We start from the raw sequence: 20,564 nt of genomic DNA on the forward strand, positions 1-20,564 counted from the left end.
AAGGAAGAAAAATATAAGAGTAATAGTTGGAGAGAATGGAGTCTCTGTGGCAGCTGGCATAAGAGAAAGGGCAAGCATGTGCTGGCAAAATCTGACCTGGACTCCCTGTTTCATCTGCTTTGTCCTATGCCCTAGTTCACTTTTGTATTAACCCCTCATAGCTCAAGTCCCTACCCAGAATCCTGCAAAATGAATGAGCAAGATCTATGGCTGTTCTTGATAGTTACATAGGCAAGGGGAAACTATGCAATACCTCTTAGAGGCTCCTTCCTAGAACCTTTTCTTTCCCTCACCTATGCTTCTTGTTAGCTCACTCTTTGTCAGGCTTCCTTTTCCCTTCTAGCATGGGTAACTTGCCAAAAGCACATGTTAATTCAGTGCAAGTAATAGGGGTTTTATTACCCAAAATGGCTGAGTGGGCCTTTTTCCCATAGCCTGTGATCTCTGTTAGAACACAATCCCCACCTCATAAACTTCAACTGCCTAAGGGGTATGGAGTTTGTCATCTTCATCAAAAGGGGAAGAAGATTATCATGTATAGTCATGGTATGGGGAGGTACCAATCACCCACTCTGTTGGGTAGAAGTGAGACAGGCATGCCTGATGCAACCCAGGGCATCTATTTAGGTTTAATTGTGAGGCTGGACATAGGCACAGGTTGTGTCACATGATCTAGAATTCCTGCCATGGCAGCTCAGTTGTCTCTGATTGTATTTCTAATCCAGGACATGTATTTAAAGATGTTGGTGTAGATTCCAACATCAGCTCTCAAAACACATCCATCTAAAAAAGTCAATATTCCTTGAAGTACCCCATTGCAGACTGCTGGGGCGGCTGTGACTTCCTGCCAGAATAAAAAGGGAAATAGGGTTATCTTATCTTTCTGGCAAAAGACACAAGAAATAAAATGGGAAAACTAGGCATCAAGAGTACATTACCTTGCAGGGCAGCCTCCTTCCTGGCACAATGCCCAGACACAGCATATTTTCTTGGATCCTTTGGGTTTTATAGGCATCGAGGCACTCATCCCTGTAGATTACGGATATGTTCACGCTCTGTGGTGAGTCGGGCTCCTTGGCTAGGAGAAAGAAAGATGTACAACTTCCTTAAGAGTTAGTATCTAACAAACCTCCTTCTTTTTGTTGCCTTCTTTTTCAACATATTTTTTCTTCTGGAAGGAAGGAAAAGAGAGGGGTTCCTGGGTGGCTCAGTCAGTTAAACATTTGCCTTCAGTTCAGATCTTGATCCCAGGGTCCTGGGATCCAGCCCCACATTGGGCTCCCTGCTCAGTGGGGAGTCTGCTTCTCCCTCTCCCTTTGCTGCTCCCCATGCTCGTGCTTGCTCTCTTTCTCTGTCAAATAGATAAACAAATAATCTAGAAAGAAAGAAAGAGGGTGCCAGGTGGCTCAGTGGTTGAGCATCTGTCTTCAACTCAAGGCATGATCCCAGGGTCCTGGGATCTAGTCCCACATCAGGATCTGCACAGAGAGCCTGCTTTTCCCTCTGCTTATGCCTCTGCTTCTATCTCTGTGCTTCTTATGAATGAATAAATAAACAAAATCTTTTAAAAGAGAGAGAGAGAGATCTATGCTCTTAAAAAATTTTAAAAAGAAAAGGAGATCAAACACAGAGAAATCACAACTATGGCTGCTTGGACAACAGGAAATGAGCAGACTAACCATTTCTCATGATACAAGTGTCTATCTTTTTATAAAAGAGATAAATTCCTGGAATTTATATGTAAATATGAGACATCTCTGCATTAGATGAAACGAATTACTTTAAATTTTTCTAGAAATTTAAATGCTTAACTAACTACATCTGTGACTCCTTCAGGGAAGTACAGGGAAAGGGGGGAGAGATAATAAGGATGAATTAAGAGGTTGGAAAGAAGTCTTTTTTGGGAACAATTGCAGAAGGTAAGAGTAGAGAAGGGACAGAGTGTGTCATACTCTGAGAGAAAAGATTATCATGAGGTGACTCACAGTCATCACATAGATTGTAGGCCCACGTGGAGACCATGCACATGGCTTCCTCACGGACAGGTTCTTCAGGCAGACTGACCACTTTCACATAGTCATTGAGTTCAATATTTTCTCTCAGCTTGATTAACATGAGGTCATTCTCAATAGCAGTAACTGAGAAGCGTGGATGATGGATCATCCTCTCATAGCCAACAACTTGTACATCCTTTTCATCAGGATTTGATGGATTTGTAATCCCTAACATCACCCGAAGTTTTCTGGAACAATATAGTTGTTTGAGAGAAGACTTGACGGAGATAATGTATCCATTCCCATGGGCCTCTTTTAGCCCCTTCCTATAGGCCTTTTTCTCTACCAATAAACACCCTCAGAAGGCCTCCCAAATCCCACTTCATTAGAGAATGGAGCCAGACAGGGATCTGAGTCTATGCCCAATCTGAGAACCTAAAGTGTAAAGTAGCACTGGGGGCTTATTACTCACGGTAAGTTGCAATGTGCAGCTGTGATCACCCAAAGGGGGTGGACCAGAGCCCCAACACAGGGCAAGTAATCAGATTTCAAATAGACCAGGTAGGGGGGAGCAGTGCCATGTTGGTAATCTGGATCATAGGCCAGAGCAACTGGAAAGAGAAACATATACAGGAAATTCTGAGATTTTTGCAGGGATCACTAGAAAAAAACAAGGAAAATTATTTAATATGCTCAAGTTCCCCTACCTTTCTCTCTAATACCTTTATCTGTAAGCTGAATTTGCAAACTGGCTTAGTTTGTTCTAAAAACATGAAGAAAATGATAGAAACATCTCAATTTCAACAGATAAAGGTGTTTTTCATTTTGTTGTCACTAAATATTTTTCAGATTAAAATACAAATGTTCTTAAATACCTTCTACAATTCAGGGAACATATGTTAAATCTACTCATGAGCAACTTAATGCTTTTACCTTTTTAAGAATGCTTTTACTAGTCTGACTCCTTATTCTCTACAACAATGCAGGGAAAAACAATATAAGAGTGATTTAAAGAACAGACTACCTGCTCACGGAATCTGAGGAGAGGGAGATAATTTATTCATTTGACAAGCAAGTATGAGCACTTCATATGTGCCAGGCTTTGTTATAGGTGGCTTGGGCTTTATAGGGAACTATGCAGAGAAATAGCCCTGCTCTCATACATTCTGATGAGAGAAGACATTCCATAACAGTAGACACAATACATAAGTAAATAATCTAGTGTATTAGATGATGATTGGTACTGTGGGAAAAATAGTAGAACAGGGAAAGAGGAAAAGACAGTACCGGATGGATGTGTGTGTGTGTGTGTGTGTGTGTGTGTGTGTGTGTGGTGGGGAATTCTGCAATATTACACCTTAGTTTAGGTAGACCATGTAGATAGCATGAGAGATGACAAATTAAATGAAGATAGGAAAGTTAGACCATCAGATATCTGGGGAACTTGGATTCAGGTGGAGGAAATAGCTGAAGCAAGAGTCCTAAGACTTGTTTAGGAGCATCACAAAGGCCAGTGTGGCTGAGGTGGCAGGGGAGAGAGAGAAGGGCAGGAAAGGATGGAGGTCAAAGCAGTGATGCAGGGCTTTGTAGAGCATCATAAGGTTGTGGACTTTCTTCTGAAGGACTGTGAAGCCACATTAGGGTTTTGTGTAAGGCACTGATGGTCATTTCCTTGTGGAGAAATACTGAGTGTAGGAGTCGAAAGCAGAGAGGCCTGTTAGAGGATTCATGTGGTAATCCAAGCAAAAGATGATGGCTTGGCCATCGTGAGCAGTGGAGGTGGTGAGATGTGATTGGATTTGGGATATATTTAGAAGATAGAACCAAAAAAATTTTCCAAACAGATTGAATGTGGGGTGTGAGAGAAAGAGATTTCATGAATGCTTCTAAGGTTTTTGCTTGAGTAACTGAAACCTGCCAGGACAAGACCAAAAACCATTGAATGCTTTGCTGTGTCCATCAATTGAACCTCTGTTTTCAACACCTGCCTCCACTTCTCATTCCCTTGTGCCCACAACAGTCCTCTTCTAGAAGGGCCCAGAGTCGGGCCACAGTCTTTCTCAGGAGTGGGGCTGGTATTAGGGTTTTGGTGTACATGCCTCCTCAAAGACTATACAAGCAATCAGGCTGAGATGGGGCAGGCAGGCAGTGTCACAGGTGGAAAGCTGGTGGGGATCATGGCAGTGGTGAGGGAGAGCCAGTTCTACACTTGTAGTCTGGAATGTGCCTCCTGTCTGTGTCTGTCTATCTTTCATGATTCCTCCAGGATTTCTCTTTGGCAAGGAAAGAGAAAAATGTGAAGATACTCACCAGATAGGTTCAAAAGAGCCCAGAAGAGGATAAACTTCATATTGATATCAAAAGCCTTTTCAAAGGATGAAGTTCAGTTCATCTGAATTCTTTCAGTGGCAGGATTCAGTTCCAGGAGAGGTATCTATAGGTCAGAAGAGAGGATGGTGTCAGGTGTCAGAAGGACAAGAATGGAGATCAGGTGATTTGGTCCCTGACACAGTAGAGAATGGATCTGGAATTCAGCATTTTGCTCTCCTTTTTCAGGGGAAAAACATACCTAATCTGAGAGATGTTGGAGCTCACAGTATTTCCACAGCCCCCTCCTCTCTGGTCTACCTTTTGTCAAACTCTGAAATCAGGCCCTTTTCTATACTACTACCTTCAGGACAGGGACCCCTCCCATCTGTGTGATGCTATCCCCTGATTGTGTGACACAGACATTTGTCTCCAGCCACCATAACCCAGCCTTCTGGTGCTGGCCTGACCCCTCTGCCTGACCCTGACCTCCTCCTTGAGTTATATCAGCTTTTCCTTTCATGTCACTATTTACCCACTCATTTATTCAACCAGCCAGCCTATGATCTATATTATATGTCTGACTTGTGCTAGGCTCTGTGCTCACTATGGAGGATGCCTAAATGTGAACACACTGCTCTGCCTTCAGAGAGTCCATAGACTAGGGGGGATGATAGGTTCCTGAGTAGGCAATTTTAAAACAAGGTAGTCAGAGCTAAAATTCTACCTCTATCACTGTCTCGGTGGAAATATTTGCAAAACACATTGTCCATTAAATGATCTGGATCCAAAATATATAAGGAAATCTTTAAACTCAACAACAAGAACATGACAACCCAATTAAGAAGTGGGTTCTGAACAGGTACCTTCCCAAATGCATCCATCTGCTCAGGCTGCCATAACAAAATACCACAGACTCCAGGGCTTAAACAACAGACATTTATTTTCTCACAGTTCTAGAAGCTAGAAGTCCATGATTAAGGTGCCAGAAAATTCAGTTTCTGGTGAGAGCTTTCTTCCTGGCTTGTAGACCACTGTGTCCTTATGTGGCACTTCCTCTGTATTTATGTGTACAGAGAAAAAGAGCCAGCTCTCTTGTGTCTCTTTTTATAAGGACACTAATCCTATCAGAATAGCACCCCATCCTAATGACCTCATTTCCCCAAAATTATTTCCTTATAAGACCTATCTCCAAATACAGTCACTTTGGGGCTTGGGGCTTCAACATAGGAATTTTGGGAGGACACAGTTCAGTCCATAACAACACGAGGGTGTACGGATGGCAAATAGCATATGAAAAGATTATCAACGTACAATGGGGAATAACAAATTAAGGCAACAATGAGATACCACTACACACCTAGTAGAATGGCTAAAGTTTGAGGCACAGGACACCAAATGTTGGTGAGGTTGTAAAATAACAAGAATTTTCATTTGTTGCTGATAGGGATACAAAATGTACAGCCACTTTGAGAGATGGTTTGGTGGTTTCTTACAAAGCTAAACATAATCTTACCATATGAGGCAGCAATCGCGCTCCTGGGTATGACCTGAATGAATTGAAAATTTATGTCCACAAAATCTTACAGATGAATAATTACAACAGCTTTAGTCATAACTACCAAACTTTGGCAGCAACCAATATGTCCTTAAATAAGTAAATAGTAAACAAAGTGTGGTACATTCACACTGGAATAGGTATTATTCAATGATTTTTTAAAAATTGAGCTATCAAGAGATGAAAGAAAAAAAGATGAAAGACATAAAGAATCCTTTTTTTAAAGATTTTATTTATTTATTCATGAGAGAGAGAGAGAGAAGCAGAGACACAGGCAGAGGGAGAAGCAGGCTCCATGCAGGGAGCCCGACGTGGGACTCGATCCCGGGACTCCAGGATTACTCCCTGGGCTGAAGGTGGCACTAAACCGCTGAGCCATCCAAGGATTCCCCGACATAGAGAATCCTTAAATACATATGACTAAGCATTGAAGCCAAAGAATATCAATTACTGTATGGTGCCAGTGAATGACATTTTAAAGTAGTAGACAAGACAATATAAGGAGGCAGACAATATAGACATATATAGACATAGACCTAGACAATATAGACATAGACCTAGAATGACAATATAAAGTAGTAGAGATGCTCAAAAAGCAACCTATAGAGACAATAAAAAGATGAGTGGTGTCAGAGTTTGGGGAGTAGGGACAGGGATGAACAGGTTAGAACAGGTCAATTTTAGAGAAGTGAAATTATTCTGTAGGATACTATAATTATCATGTCAATGTCACGGATACATAACATTATGCCTTTTGTCCAAATCCCTAATACTACATAACATAAAGAGCAAACCATAACATAAACTATGGACTTTAGTTACTAACAGTATTGATTCATCAGCTATAACAAATATACCACATCAATGCAAGATATGAATTTAAAAAATAGGTTACTTGGTGATAGAATCCAGGTAATGGAGCTACAGGTGTACACTATAAAATTCTTTCAGCCTTGTTGCATGTTTAAAATTTTTCATATTAACATGTGGGAGCACATTTTAAATTTTTAGTCAGTTACTATACAGTATAATATTAGTTTCAGGAGTACAATATACTGATTCAATACCTCCACACACCACTGGTGCTCATCACACCAAGTGCCCTCCTTAATCCCCATCACCTATTTCACCCATTCCCCCATCCCTTCCCCTCTGCAACCACCAGTTTGTTTTCTGTAGTTGAGTCTGCTTCTTGGTTTGCCTCTCTCTATCTCTCTCTCTCTCTCTCTCTCCTTTTTTCCCTATGCTCATTTGTTTTGTTTCTTAATGTGGGAAAAAATATTAAAATTGAGGGATGTGCCTTAGAGCATAAGGTTAAAGATACTTCAGTCTATATTGTGTGTAAGGAAGGCACATCCAAAATCTTATACTTTACCTTGGTCTTAGAGAAGGGGAAAGAGGTTGTCTGACATAAAAAAAAAAGAGAGAAAAAGAGAAAAAATAATTCAAAAAGAGAGAAAGGCTTCTGTAAATGCATAAATATATGAAACAACATGGTGTGTTTGTAGAACAGCAACCACGTATTGCAGTGGAAGTGTTAAGAACCAGGTAGAAAGATAAACAGAAATTATATAATGAAAAGCCTTATTATATAAGCCTTGCACATATAAGACTTGCATAAGTATTTATTGTGTGAGAGATAAGGATCCAATAAATGTATTATTTGATGAAATTGTATTGAAGATTTTAGACAGATCCGAAGCCCAGGACAGACCCTGACTTCCTCTGAACTTTGAACTTATAGAATATGGCAAAATTATGGGATGTCATTCTTATAATCATGTTAATACATAACTTGAACATCGTGTACACACACACACACACACACACACATCCACCTTGCTAACATGCACAAGAAAGATTCTTCCCACTGGCTTGGGGATGTAGGCAGCCACACTGAGGAAGCCTAAGTGACAAAGAACTATGTATGGATGACCACACTGCACAAGGGATAGCCTCGAGGACCCGAGGGCAGCTTTCAGCGAGGAGCCAGCAAAAAGCGAGCATCTGGTATCAGAAGGAAATGAATTGTGCCCACAGCCTGAATAAGCTTAGAAGCAAATTCTTACCTTAAAGCCTTGCTAGACCCTGAGCAGAGGACCCGCATAGGTTATGATTGGACTCCTGATTCACAGAAAGTGTGAAATAATACGTGTTGTTTTAAACTGTTCAATTTGTGGCAATGTTTTATGCAGCAGTGGAAAACCAATACAAATGCATACCGTGTGCTAGCACTTTATTGGATATTGATGATTTTGTGGTAAGGGAGATGAAAATCTTGCCCTCACAGATTATAAAGACCAGCAGGGGAAATAAGTGTAAGAAGACTTGCCATCATGAATGTCAAAACAGGAGAAGGAAAGGGAGGTAGAAACGTGCATAGCCAGGACCCTAATGTAAGGGTCAGAAGAAGACCTCCTTGAGGAAGTGATGTTTGAAGCTTAAAGCATGAGTAAAAGTTAACCAAATGAAGAGATAGGGGATGAGGACTCAAAAGAGAGAGCAAAAGAATTTTAAGACAGACTGAGGAGAATCCTACAGAACAGATCATTCGGGAATTGTTAAGTAGGAGCTGCCTACAAAGAAGACCCAGGAGGCAACCAGAGAGCAGATCCAGGAAGCATATCCTTGGGCTCCAATGATAGGCGGAACAGGCTTTATCCTGCTTCAGTGGTGACAGGAAGAAGTTGATAGGGGAAGTGGAAAAATATAAAGTAGTAGAGATGTTCAAAAAGCAGGTCAATGAGGAAGTCAGAGGAGAGGTGATCCACATCACAGTGGAGATAGAAGCTGTAGACAGCAGGGTCCTGCTCCCAGGAAAAGAATGAGGAAGAAAAAGCACTAAGTATGTTTGCAGGGAGGGAGGTGGGAAGTTAATGAAGTTATAGCTGACGGTTTCAACCTCCAGGTACTCGCAGACCAGATGTCATCCACTGCAGATGAAGCACTGAAGGCCAGAGGAGAGAGGAGAATGCTTGAGGTGGCCTTTATGGAGAACTGTACAGACAGTGACTTGGGACATGTAGGATTTCTAGGACGTGTTGAAGACATAACTTAAGAGTTATAAGAAATGATCAGATGAGTATTTTATTAAAAACTCTGGAATGAGGATCCCTGGGTGGCTCAGCGGTTGAGCGCCTGCCTTTGGCCCAGGGCGTGATCCTGGAGTCCCGGGATCGAGTCCCACGTCAGGCTCCCTGCATGGAGCCTGCTTCTCCCTCTGCCTGTGTCTCTGCCTCTCTCTCTCTCTCTGTGTCTCTCATGAATAAATAAATAAAATCCTAAAAAAAAAAAAAAAAACTCTGGAATGATCTAAATGTGATTCAGTAAAGGGGGCAGGGGATGTTGGGCAGTGAATCACACACAGGAAGCAGGGAGAAACTAGGAACCAGGCTGCTGGAGAAGACAGGCAAACAGAGGGGCTTGTGCTTTGGATGGCCAAGGATTACAAGAAAGAAGAAGCATATTTGAATTAAATGGCCTTAGTTTCCAAATTTGAGGATTCGATTCTTTTTTTATGTGTCAGGATAAGCTATGGACTTAGTCATACCCAGCTTTTTTTTTTTTTTTTTGGCTTTGGTAGAGGAGGAAAAACAGAGTATATCAATGCCCCAGAATCAACCCTCCTCTCCTCCCCTGCAATCTCTATAGATGCATGGGTTCGCCACCTCTCTCATGTGATGGAATGTATGCCAAACCACTTCACTCTTTGTAGAGTCTTCTCCTTCCACGGCATTGTTCTCTCTCATCTCACTGACCCCTTCTGTTCCTCCTTCCCTTTTTAACAGATGATGTCATTATCACACTGTTCCTCCTCTGTTTGTAACTCCATGGCCTCTTACTCTGGATTCCTGCTTTTGGGTGACTTGGAATCCTCTCAATTCTGTATTTTTAGATGCTTTGGTTAATGGGTCTAAAATGCTCTGTATCTCCCCACTCTAGGCCAATGCAAGAGAAGGACCGAGCATTGCTCAGAGCTCTTCCCAGTAGCACAGAACTCTCCTGAAGTCTGTGGCTACCACTCATAACCATACAACCCCTCTGTTGTCATTGCCCAGACATTATCTAAGACCCAGATCTTTGTCTCCAGCATCTCTCCTACCCATGACTGTACTCTGATCCTTTATACATGAAAACATAGGTTCTCTGCATATTATGTTTGTGAACGACCATCTACCCAATCTACCCTAGTTTCTGACTTGGGCATTATTCCAGACACTTCTCTTTCTCTTTCTACTCATAGTCAATACATGTAAACTGTATAGGTTCTGCTTCTTTGGTATCTCCCAATTCAAGAATTTGATGATGTTCTACTGCAGAGGTTTTAACGACACCCCTCTGATTCCAACAAGATTAAAAATCTAAATTTCTTCACCTAACAGATCAGGTCCTTCGCTACCTAACCCTTGCTCACCTATAAATAATAATCTTTTATCATGTCTGGCCTCCTCCTCTACTGACCATTTACTTTCTACCTTCCAGTATTATTTATTGCATATATATTTTCTCCAGAGTATGCCACATTTTTGTGCTTTTCTAACTTTTACTTAACTGTCTCCTCAGCTTTACAATATTCTCCCTTAATTTGTCTGCCTATTTGGTGAAGTATCCCCGGGCTCTGACACCTGGAATGTTTTTTTTTCTCTTCTCTCCTGAAATTTATTGCTCACCTCCACTGTAACAGTAGTCATAAAGTGTTATAATTGGCTGCTTGATGGCCAAGTGCAGGTCATATTTTCTCATGTATCCCTCGCATATGCAATGTCTGCTAAGCAGCTGATAGCCCAATACTTTTTGAAGGAATGAACACATGGCCGGTATGCTGCTACATTTCTCATCATGCTTGCAGTTTACGTATAAAAAGATCAGGGTCACAGTTTGAATTCTTAGTGCCACTTTTTTTTTTTTTTTTACTGAATGTTTTCTTATTTGGATTCTGTCCAAGAACAAGAAAGATTGAGAGAGTTGTGAATTCAGTATAGAAATCATGAAGATGTTGCATTGAGGGACAAAGAAGCGGATACCCTCAGTGGGTAGTAATGGTTTTCATGATCCATCTTGCATAGGGATGAACTTCTGTGAAAAACCCTTCACTTCCCAGGGTGACACTTCCTTTGTCCCAGGATAAGATTCCATGTAGCCTCCCACCACAGACAGCTGGAGCAGCTGAAACTTCTGGCTAGAGAGAGGGAACAGGAGGTCAATGTTAATTGGTCCTCATGGAAAAAGAATAAATCCTAAGATATGGCATTATTATAGTCACAGAGGCATCTAAAGGACTAGACTCATTTTCTTGAAAGGTAACAATCCTGTCTTCACATCCACCTAGATCTCACCTCTCTCTTTTTATTACATTTATTTTTATATATTTTTTAGATCTCACCTCTCTTGTTCGAGCTTGAGCCCAAGCTGAGTGCAAGCAGGGGGAGAAAAGACAAACAGTTCTACTCAGAACTGTAAAATGAGGGAAGGGGAATTAATGACCAATCCAAAGACCTGGGGGGAGAAAAGAGGGACTCTTGGCCTTTTGGAAAAGCACCATTTGATTTTCTACAATCACCTCTCCTTTTCACTGACCTCTTGCTATCGTTCTGTCTCAAGAAAAGAAAGATACCTTGGTTTTAGATATGATGCTTAAAGGTTGTCCCACACACATGATGTTTACTGCCATTCTCTCTCCTATCATATTCCTGCAGTCACTGAAGGGATGAGAATGTTGGTTTATCCAAGTCAGGATGTCAGGGTCACTGACTATGGGGGAAAAAAAGACAAATGAAGTCCACGGTTTCCCTGTTTATCACATTCTTGTGATCACTTCCTCTTTGTAAACACATTCCAACCTTCTTAGGGTTTCTTAACTCTATCTATGTCAGAGCAGCAGATTTAGAGCATGACGTTCTCCTTACATCAGACATCAGATCTGTCCTTCCTTTCTTATTCCTAATTTAGAAACCCTTTGAAAATCCGCAAGAAGATTATAAAGGACCATGAAAACAGACAGACACAAAACCAGTGTCTCTAAAAAACCCTTTATTTTTGGCGTCTACATCAACCTCTTTATAGTTAATCATAAAGGGAGAAAAACTATTTTAATGTGTCTAAAGCTGCTTTTTTAATGAAACAGATTGTTTAAAAATGTATGCGTGTGTGTGTATAAGTATGGATATATATTTCCCCCTTATAAGTCATAGTGTTTATCTCCCTCATTGTAATTGTTACTCTACTGTTAACCTCAGGATGCAAAGTTTCTAATCAAGGGGTTATATAATTCTAGTCTCTAGTGGGGAGTGGCAAGGAAGAAGGAACCAAAAAGTGACTAGAGATAGCTCAAATTAAGCCTAGTGTTGCTTACAGAGCAGAATTTTTCTGAAGTATATCCAACCTAATGTCCTAAAACAGAAAGTGTCAAGTTAGAAAAAAGGGAGGTGAGTTATATTCAGTTTTAAGTTTTTATGGGAGTTGAATTGAAATGTGTAGAATAAGCTAGGTGAAAGTAACCAAGCCCTTGAAATATTGAATTCCTAATAAATATTCAAAGTCTTGCAGCAAAGAGCTTACAAAATTAGTTTGTTACTGTGATTCTGACATGCAAAACCCATGTGATAAAACCTTTGTATGATTTTATTTTGTTTTCAAACAAGATGTGATAAATTACTTTTGTAATTACTTTGAATAAGACTTGAAAGTCAAGGATAAAAATCATAAATTTCTATTTGTTCGGAAAATATATTCATTTAGATTTCCAGGAATGTTGCTTCTGAGTTAAAAATGAAGTTGCCAAATACTGAGAATATAAAAGTTCCCACTTTTTATTTGTTTTTACAGGACAGATGGATTGTTCTGTGGCCATCAGTGCACAGTTGAAACCTGATTAATGTCATGACAATTGCCTCAGTGAACACAGCTTCATCAAGACCATAAATGTCACTTTTTAAAGTCAGCCAATCAGACCTCTTGCAATAAACATACCTCAAAGTGCCAAGCAATGAACAACAGCCATGCCTCTACAGATGTCGACCCCCTTAAGCCTTTGAAAGTCCTCCAATCTCTATTAAAAAAAAAAAAAAAAGCTTCCCCCCAAATCCTGTTAAGGGCCAGTACTCTACTCCGCTCAGTGAGACTGGTGTCTGTTCAGCATTGCTTTTCCCTACTATAACCAGCAATAAATTTAGCTTTATCATTTCATTTCAGATATTGCGTGGTGGCCCCGTCATCCTCTGATAATCCCTAAAGAGAGCATGACGGATTATTAGCAGCCACATTAAGTCAAGACCCACCAACGACCAACAATTGCATAAGAAAGCAACTTTTTTCATAAGTGTCCTCGGTAAGACATGCTCTTGCAAAGACCAGAGTTTCTCTGCTCATGCCAATCAGAGCTCAGAGGCTGGAGGCAGGTGTGCCTGCAACAGGGGCCATGGCAATTTATCTCAGAGGTAGGTCAGGTCAGAGAGACACCAACAGCATGTCATAATCACCCCCCTGGGCATGCCCTGGTGTCCACCTCTGAGGGGGGACTCTCGGGCAAAGTAGTAGGTGTAAGAGTTGCATTCTTGGGTAGAAGAACTCCCTCAGCTACCCTCATCTCTCGGGGTCCACTTGAATGAATCACCATCAACATATGTTGGGTTGTCTGTGGCAGGGGGTGGGAAATGTCCTCTGTCACCTTCACCATATGTTCTGTTTTTGGTTTTCCTGCTGCTGTTGGATGAATTGCTTGGTGGACTTCCAGCAGCTGTCAGTGAGACAGTAAACCACCATCCCATAGGATGCCTTGATACTGTTTTTAGAGTGAGAACTCCTAGTTCCCCCACCATTATCTGAATTCAGTTCCCTGGACTTGTGTCTTGAATGTTCTAGAGATGTAACAGTTACTGACTGCTCCACTCATTGGTATCAGATTGGCTGCCCTGTATCCGTCTCTTTGAGTTATATCTCTTGCTTTCTAATCTTGGTAGGATAAGGTCCTGGCAATAATCCCAGTAGGATCAAGAACATTACCTCATGGCAACTGTTCCCTTCAAGTGTATCCCTTTACATTTTCCCAGCTCCGAAACGTTCCTCAAGATGAAGAACACAGAGCCACACACTTACGATTTTTGAATTGATTCCAAGTCCAGGTTGGGATAAAGCAGGAATCATTAAATGTTAAGGGCTCCATAGATATGGCTATGGTCCCCACGTAGTTGTTGAGTACAGCGGCCTTGGACAGTTTTATCAGCATCAGGTCATTCTCCAGAGACTGTGCTTTGAACTCAGGGGCAGGGATAATCAATGAGTAGTTCCGTATCTGCTCTTTCTTATTTCTGATGCTAGGTTGATAAACTCCCAGGCGGATTTTAACGCTTTGGAAGAAAGATAGAGAGGTGGGGAAGAACAGGGTCACAAAAGGTCAGAATGGCAACAAATGTCAGGAGTTACCTTCCCAATAATCTTAATTTTTTTTCTCTCAGACCTGAGAACTGAAGTGATCTGCTTTGATTTGTCAAAAAGTCCTAATAGTTTCTGGGGTTGTTGTATTAGGGGCTAGAGTCAGTGTATGTATAAAACCTGACATGTATCTGCAACCTAGAACATACTCGATACAGTCTAGTTTTATTATTGTTATTAAGACTTGGAAGATCTGAACGGACAAGTAATAGAGATGGGCCTGCACTACATTGTCTCTAGCAGCTCTTGAGCAAGTGCATTGTACCCTTCATTTCTGGATATTTTTAGATCCCTCCTAGCTTCTCTCAAGCCCATGTCACTACATTTATGATGTGCTGGCTTCTTTATCATTGATCCCCAAGGCTTGTAGTCTATTAGGACTCCCATTTTTGATTTTCCATTCTATTTCCTGGACACATTCAAACATATCTACTTCCATCACCAGGAGTCCAGTCATGACACAGATATAAGTGCCATTTCCTACCCAAATCAGTTCATGCATTAGATCTGGCTGAGAAATGAACATCAAATTTTCCAATTCCCATTCTTGAAGAGGACGAGCTGTCTGTCCTTTGTATTTCTTATCATGGGCAGAGCAGGCTGTTTGAATAAATGGTCTTGAGTGACCAGGTGGTTGAGAGCTCTGAGTTTGAAATGAGCCTTGTAGACTCCTCAATAGGTCCCAATCACACAGCACGTTCTCATGCAGTCACAGCAGGGACACAGATTTACAAGGGAGAGCAGGATTTTATGCAGCACTTCCTTGTCCTTCTCTTACTACCTCCATCCTGTGGCTTCTGCTTGACTCTTCAACTCATCCTCGGAATATTCGCCTACTCACTACAGTCCACACTGCTCTTTGAGCTTGCTAAATACCCAAATATCTTTACTACTTTAGGGACCCTACGTACACTGTCCCCTCTGCCCGGAATGTTTCCCAGGCTTTATACACTCAGCTGCCTTCTTCCTTTCCTGTTGGTCTCATCTCCTCAAAGAGGCCTGACATGACCACCCTAACTAAAGCAGATCCCTGGTTTCATTCCTACTCATTGCAGCTTGCCACTCTTTTTGTGTTTTATTTTTGGGTGCTTTTTGTTTTGGCTTATATCCTCTACCGGAATGCAAGTTTCATGAGAGAAAACTTATTTCCATCTTGTTCCCTTACTCTTTTCTCAGTGCATTAAACAGTTCCTAGAATATAGTAAATGCCCAATAATATGTTGAATGAATGAATATTATTTATACTCCTTGAGAGAGTCTCCTGAAACCTTCCTATTGATCTCCTCTTAAACCACCCAAATGGATATATTTTTCCTATTAGGAAGGAGATCTTCTCTCTTCTTGAGTCTTCTAGTTCCCTTCAGATGTCATTAAGACTTGCTAGGATGCTGTGCCCCACCAGGCCTGCTTTTGTTTAAATAGATCCCTCCCAGCTCCCAAGAATAAAGGGATACTTACGGTGAGGAGCAGTGGGCAGCTGTCAGTACCCACTCAGGGTGAATGAGAGACCCCACACAGGGCTCTGGGCTGGACTGCAGGTAGACCATGTAAGGAATAGTAAAATCTTCTGGTAAGTTTAGGTCATCATCTTTAGAATCTCTGGCCAGAACGACTCCTAAAGAATTGATGGGGATCACAGGTGGAAAGAGAGTCAAACAGGATGAAAGGCAAGAGTTGGCTACGGTAGTTTTTTTCTGACCTAATGTTTTCAAATGCCAGGGACTACAACTTATTTTGAAGATCTTTTTAAAAGTCAGAGAAAATCACACATGTCACCCAAACTATACACAGTAGGGACATTGACATGTCTTTGCTTGAGATGGAAATATATTAAAATTCTGTGAAACTAGCTTATGGGCTGATCAGAAACCCTGATTGGCAGTGTGGTGTATTACAAAAATGGGGGGGGGGGTGTGAATTATTGCTTTCAAACCTTTTTTTTTTTTCCAAAACATTATTTTTAATTAACTTTTGCCAACGAAGCATGGAAGTCATAATTACATACCACCTGACTTTGGCAGTGAGAGGGATGGAAAGGCTTGGGGCAGGGCCATATGGCTTCCAGTCCATCCAGCCCACCTGTCTTCCCTGACCACTCCTCTGGGTCCAGCTGCCTTGCCAGAGGGCAGTGTGGCTGGCCAGGAAACGTGGCAGTCTAAGGAGTCACAAACTTGTGTCTCAGGAGAGAGTGGGGCATGACAGCAATACATCCCAACAGGCTCACAGGCCTCAGAGGGACTGTTAGAGCACCCTGATGGGATTGGCCAGCAGAGGGAGCAGTTCCTTTTGTTTCCTTCAACAGTTAATTGAAGGAAATGTCTGCCCCTTCTGGTCCCTTCAGTTGTGGCTGCCTGCTTCCCCTTCTGACAGACCCCCACCATTCTCCTGTGCACCACCCCATCCCTCTCCAGGAGGCCAAGGCCAACTGCTCACCAGCTGTGCTCAGGAGAGTGAAGATGAGACAGGGCTTCATGGTAGGCAGCAATCTTGCAGGGAGCACAGTAAAGATCAAGCTGTAAACCGTCCCAATCTTTAGTCCAGCTTTAGGTCAGGACAGCTGGGCAGAAATGTTAATTGGGGCTTAGAGGGAGAAGCCAGGATCTTATAGCAGTCTTGAGACTAGTGCTGCTCAAAACCCAGTTATATAAGGTCCAGCTGTGCACTGTCTCTGGTGCAGGGCAGAAGAGGAAGGAGCAGAACAGGTCAAGGCCCTGGTGCCTCTTTTCTGATCCAAAATTTCTCAGGAGTCCTGATGATATGCTGACATTTTTCCTCCCCTCTCTGTGACATGGCCTTTCTTTGTTGGTCCCCTCCTCCCTTTGTGACTGTGTTCCCCCTCTCTCTGCCCTCACTTGTTAAAAAGCCTCTGGGAATTCTGTGTTCAGGGAAATGGCTTACCACAAAGAATTACCCTTCCACACAGAAGTTACTAAAGACTCTGTCCACTCTTTCTCATGGCTCCCATAAAACTCTAGATGGCTCCCTGGTTTACCTGTGACAAGACCAAACACAGACCTTTTTTTTTTTTTTTTAAGATTTTATTTATTTATTCATAAGAGACACAGAGAGAGAGGCAGAGACAGAGGCAGAGGGAGGAGCAGGCTCCATGCGAGGAGCCTGATGTGGGATTCGATCCCAGGATTCTGGGATCATAACCTGAGCTGAAGGCGATGCTCAACCACTGAGCCATTCAGATGCCCCCAAACACAGACCTTTCCCCTTTTACTTGCACCCGCTGAGGTGACAACTCAGAGCCTCCAACTCCCCATTCTTTGTCTCATGAATGATTAGCTAAGCTTAGAATTCTTTTTTCCCCTGAAACTGGCTAAACACAGAGAAACATTTTTTTTTTGTTCAGCTGACTGAGAAGTCCCCTGACTGCAAAACAATAGTTTTTCAACTGCAAATCTCTCCACCTATAACTTGTTTATAGAAGCCTTAAGGCAAAACCATCCTGCTGAGACACTCTGATCTTTGTTTTTTTTTTTTTCTTGTGTGTGTGTGTAGAAAGCATCTTTATTTTTTTAATTTAAATTCAATTCTCCAACATATAGTATGTCATTATTTTCTGATGTAGTTTTCAGTAATTCGCCAGTTGTGTATAACACCCAGTGCTTATCATGTCACGTGCCCTCCTTAATGCCCATCACCCAGTTAACCCATCCCCTCCAACCTCCCCTTCAACAACCTTAGTTTGTTTCCCAGAGTTCAGAATCTCTCATGGTTTATCTCCCTCTCTGATTTTTCCCCATTCAGTTTCCCCTTCTTCCCTTATGGTCTTCTGCACTGTTTCTTATATTCCGAAACTATATGATAATTGTTTTTCTCTGATTGACTTATTTCACTTAGCGTAATATCCTCCAGTTCCATCCACATTGATGTAAATGGTAGATATTCATCCTTTCTGATGACTGAGTATATTCCATTGTGTGTGTGTGTGTGTGTGTGTGTATCTATATGTGTGTGAGTGTGTTGTGTGTGTGTATACATCTTCTTTGATCTGGGGTGCTCTTACTACAGTAGTCTGAATCAAATCAATCTCCTTCAGTTTTTGTCTTTGACATTTATTACTCTTTTCAATGCACTGCACTCCTGTTTATAAGTTACCCTTACATGACAACTTCCTGGCTGTCCCCCCCTTCCAGAAATACAAAACAAATAGTGGTTTCAATCAGGGATATTAGTCTATAGTTTTCTTATAGTGTCCTTCCTTCTCCGGCTTTGGTATCAGGCTCATGTTGGCCTCATAGAATGAGTTTGGAAGTGCTCCCTCCTCTTCAACTTTTTCGAAGAATCTGAGAAGGATGGGTGTTAAATGTTCGGTAGAGGGTGCCTGGGTGGTTCAATCAGTTAAGCATCTGCCTTCAGCCCAGGTCATGATCTCAGGGTCCTGGGACTGTGCCCCACATTGGGCTCCCTGCTCAGTAGGGAGCCTGCTTCTCCCTCTCCCCCTGCTGCTCCCCTTGCTTGTACTCATTCTTTTTCTCTCTGTGTGTCAAATAAATAAATAAAATCTTAAAAAAAAAAAAAAAGATGTTCAGTAGAATTTGCCAGTGAGCCACCTGGCTCTGTGGTTTTCAATGTTGGGAGTTTTGGATTACTGATTCAATCTGAACTCCTCACTGGTATGTTCAAATGTTCTAATTACAAAGCTTACGACAGTGAGTTCTAATGGCAAATAGGAAGTACTATGTAAATGCTTATTAAATGAAGTAAATGTGAATTGAGTATAGTATTTCCATATTTTCCAAGCTTCAGAGGATAGCTTTCTTTCCCAATATTCAAATATTGTTGTGAAGTCCTACTTAATGGTGAAGAGCATGGGCTCTGGAGTCCAGCTTCTAGGATTTGATTCCTGGCTTCAGGACTTACTAGATGTCTTATCCTGAGAAAAACAGTTGACCTCTTAAGCCTCATGTAGGGAGGAATATTTGTACCTATTTCATAGGATAGTTGTGAGGACTGAATATTACGTAAAGGCGTGTAAGAATGTGTGACACATTGAAAAAACTTAATAAATACTAGTTGTGATGATTATGCTGATTACTTTTTTTTTTTTTTTTACCTCTGCAACAATGAGAAATGCATCCTGAATACTGAGAAATAGCAAACCTTCAGTATGTCTCTGGTTCACAGAATTGTGTATTTTGGGTCAGCACTGTCCTGGAACATGCTGTTCCTAAAGTCAGGGATTTGAGATCATTGAGTGCCATGGGTTTCAGGGGTCCCCAGTCTAATACAATTCTCTACCAAAATAAATGACTATCCCCTCCAGTTGTAACCATATTTTGCTTATGACACCTGGTGACAAATGTGAGACTCTGAACAGATGTGGGAGGATGAGGGTGGAGCCTCTCAGTAGTCCCAGCCTGCCCTGCACTGCACTCCTTCTTAGCTGCCTTCCTCCTGGGACATGAGTGTGCATGAAGAGACTTTTGTAAGGTAGTAAGGGCTACGACTAGCTTTGTGAAGTAATCAGCCTGGGAATTTCACTAAAAACAAATAATATTTCTGCTCTGTAAAATCTATTACATGTTTATTGAGAAAAATATGGGGAAAAAAACAGAAACATGAAACAACAATAAAAACTCACTAATTATAACTCCACTTAGAGTTATCCACTATTAGTACATCCAGCATTTGCAATGCCTTTTTGTTTTGCCCATTCTCTATAATCTGCCCTCAACAAAAAAAGTAAATAATTTTTTAACTTTTTTTTTTTTTAAGAGCAGTTTTACGTTCACAGCAAAATTGAGAGGAAGGAATGGAGATTTCTCATATACCCCCTACCCTCACAAGTGCATAGCCTCCTCCATTACCTACATCCCCACCAGAGTGGTCTATTTGTTACAATCGATAAACTTACACTGACACACTATTAGCACTCACAGTCCATAGTTTACCACAGGGTTCACTCTTGGTGTTGTACATTCCATGGGTTTGGACAAATGTATAATAAATGACATGTATCATGAGAGTATCATACAGAGTATTTTCACTGCCCTAAAAATCTTCTGGGCTCTTCCTATTTATATTTATCCTTTCCCTGACTTCTGACCCTTGGAAACTACTATTCTTTTTATGGACACCATGGTTGTACCTTTTACAAATTGTCCTATCATTGGAATCATGCAATATATAGCCTTTTCGGTTTGGCTTCTGTCCCATAGTGATATGCATTTAAGTTTCCTCAATGTCTTTTTTTAATAATAAATTTATTTTTTATTGGTGTTCAATTTGCCAACATACAGAATAACATCCAGTGCTCATCCTGT

The 20,564-nt window shown here is 41.4% G+C and overlaps 2 protein-coding genes across 2 annotated transcripts; both read right to left on the bottom strand.

Annotated features, from left to right (window-relative positions):
* Nucleotides 1–609: 609 nt before the first annotated feature.
* On the bottom strand, nt 610–4,718 carry LOC144284983 (serine protease 58-like). The gene is made up of 6 exons (XM_077850203.1): nt 4,564–4,718; nt 4,305–4,428; nt 2,467–2,605; nt 1,986–2,242; nt 939–1,078; nt 610–844 (listed from the first exon to the last, which is right to left on the bottom strand). Exons 2-6 carry the CDS (start codon nt 4,342–4,344, stop codon nt 695–697), a joined length of 726 nt encoding a protein of 241 aa, XP_077706329.1. The 5' UTR covers nt 4,345–4,428; nt 4,564–4,718; the 3' UTR covers nt 610–694.
* A 6,038-nt stretch (nt 4,719–10,756) lies between these two features.
* LOC144284984 (putative inactive serine protease 58) lies at nt 10,757–17,034 on the bottom strand. Its single transcript, XM_077850204.1, has 5 exons — nt 16,723–17,034; nt 15,748–15,904; nt 13,954–14,204; nt 11,474–11,610; nt 10,757–11,038 (listed from the first exon to the last, which is right to left on the bottom strand). The coding sequence occupies exons 1-5, from the start codon at nt 16,760–16,762 to the stop codon at nt 10,886–10,888; spliced, it is 738 nt and encodes a 245-aa protein (XP_077706330.1). The 5' UTR covers nt 16,763–17,034; the 3' UTR covers nt 10,757–10,885.
* Nucleotides 17,035–20,564: the final 3,530 nt, after the last annotated feature.

The sequence above is a fragment of the Canis aureus genome, chromosome 15, assembly GCF_053574225.1.
Source record: "Canis aureus isolate CA01 chromosome 15, VMU_Caureus_v.1.0, whole genome shotgun sequence".
Taxonomy (NCBI): Eukaryota; Metazoa; Chordata; class Mammalia; order Carnivora; family Canidae; genus Canis; species Canis aureus.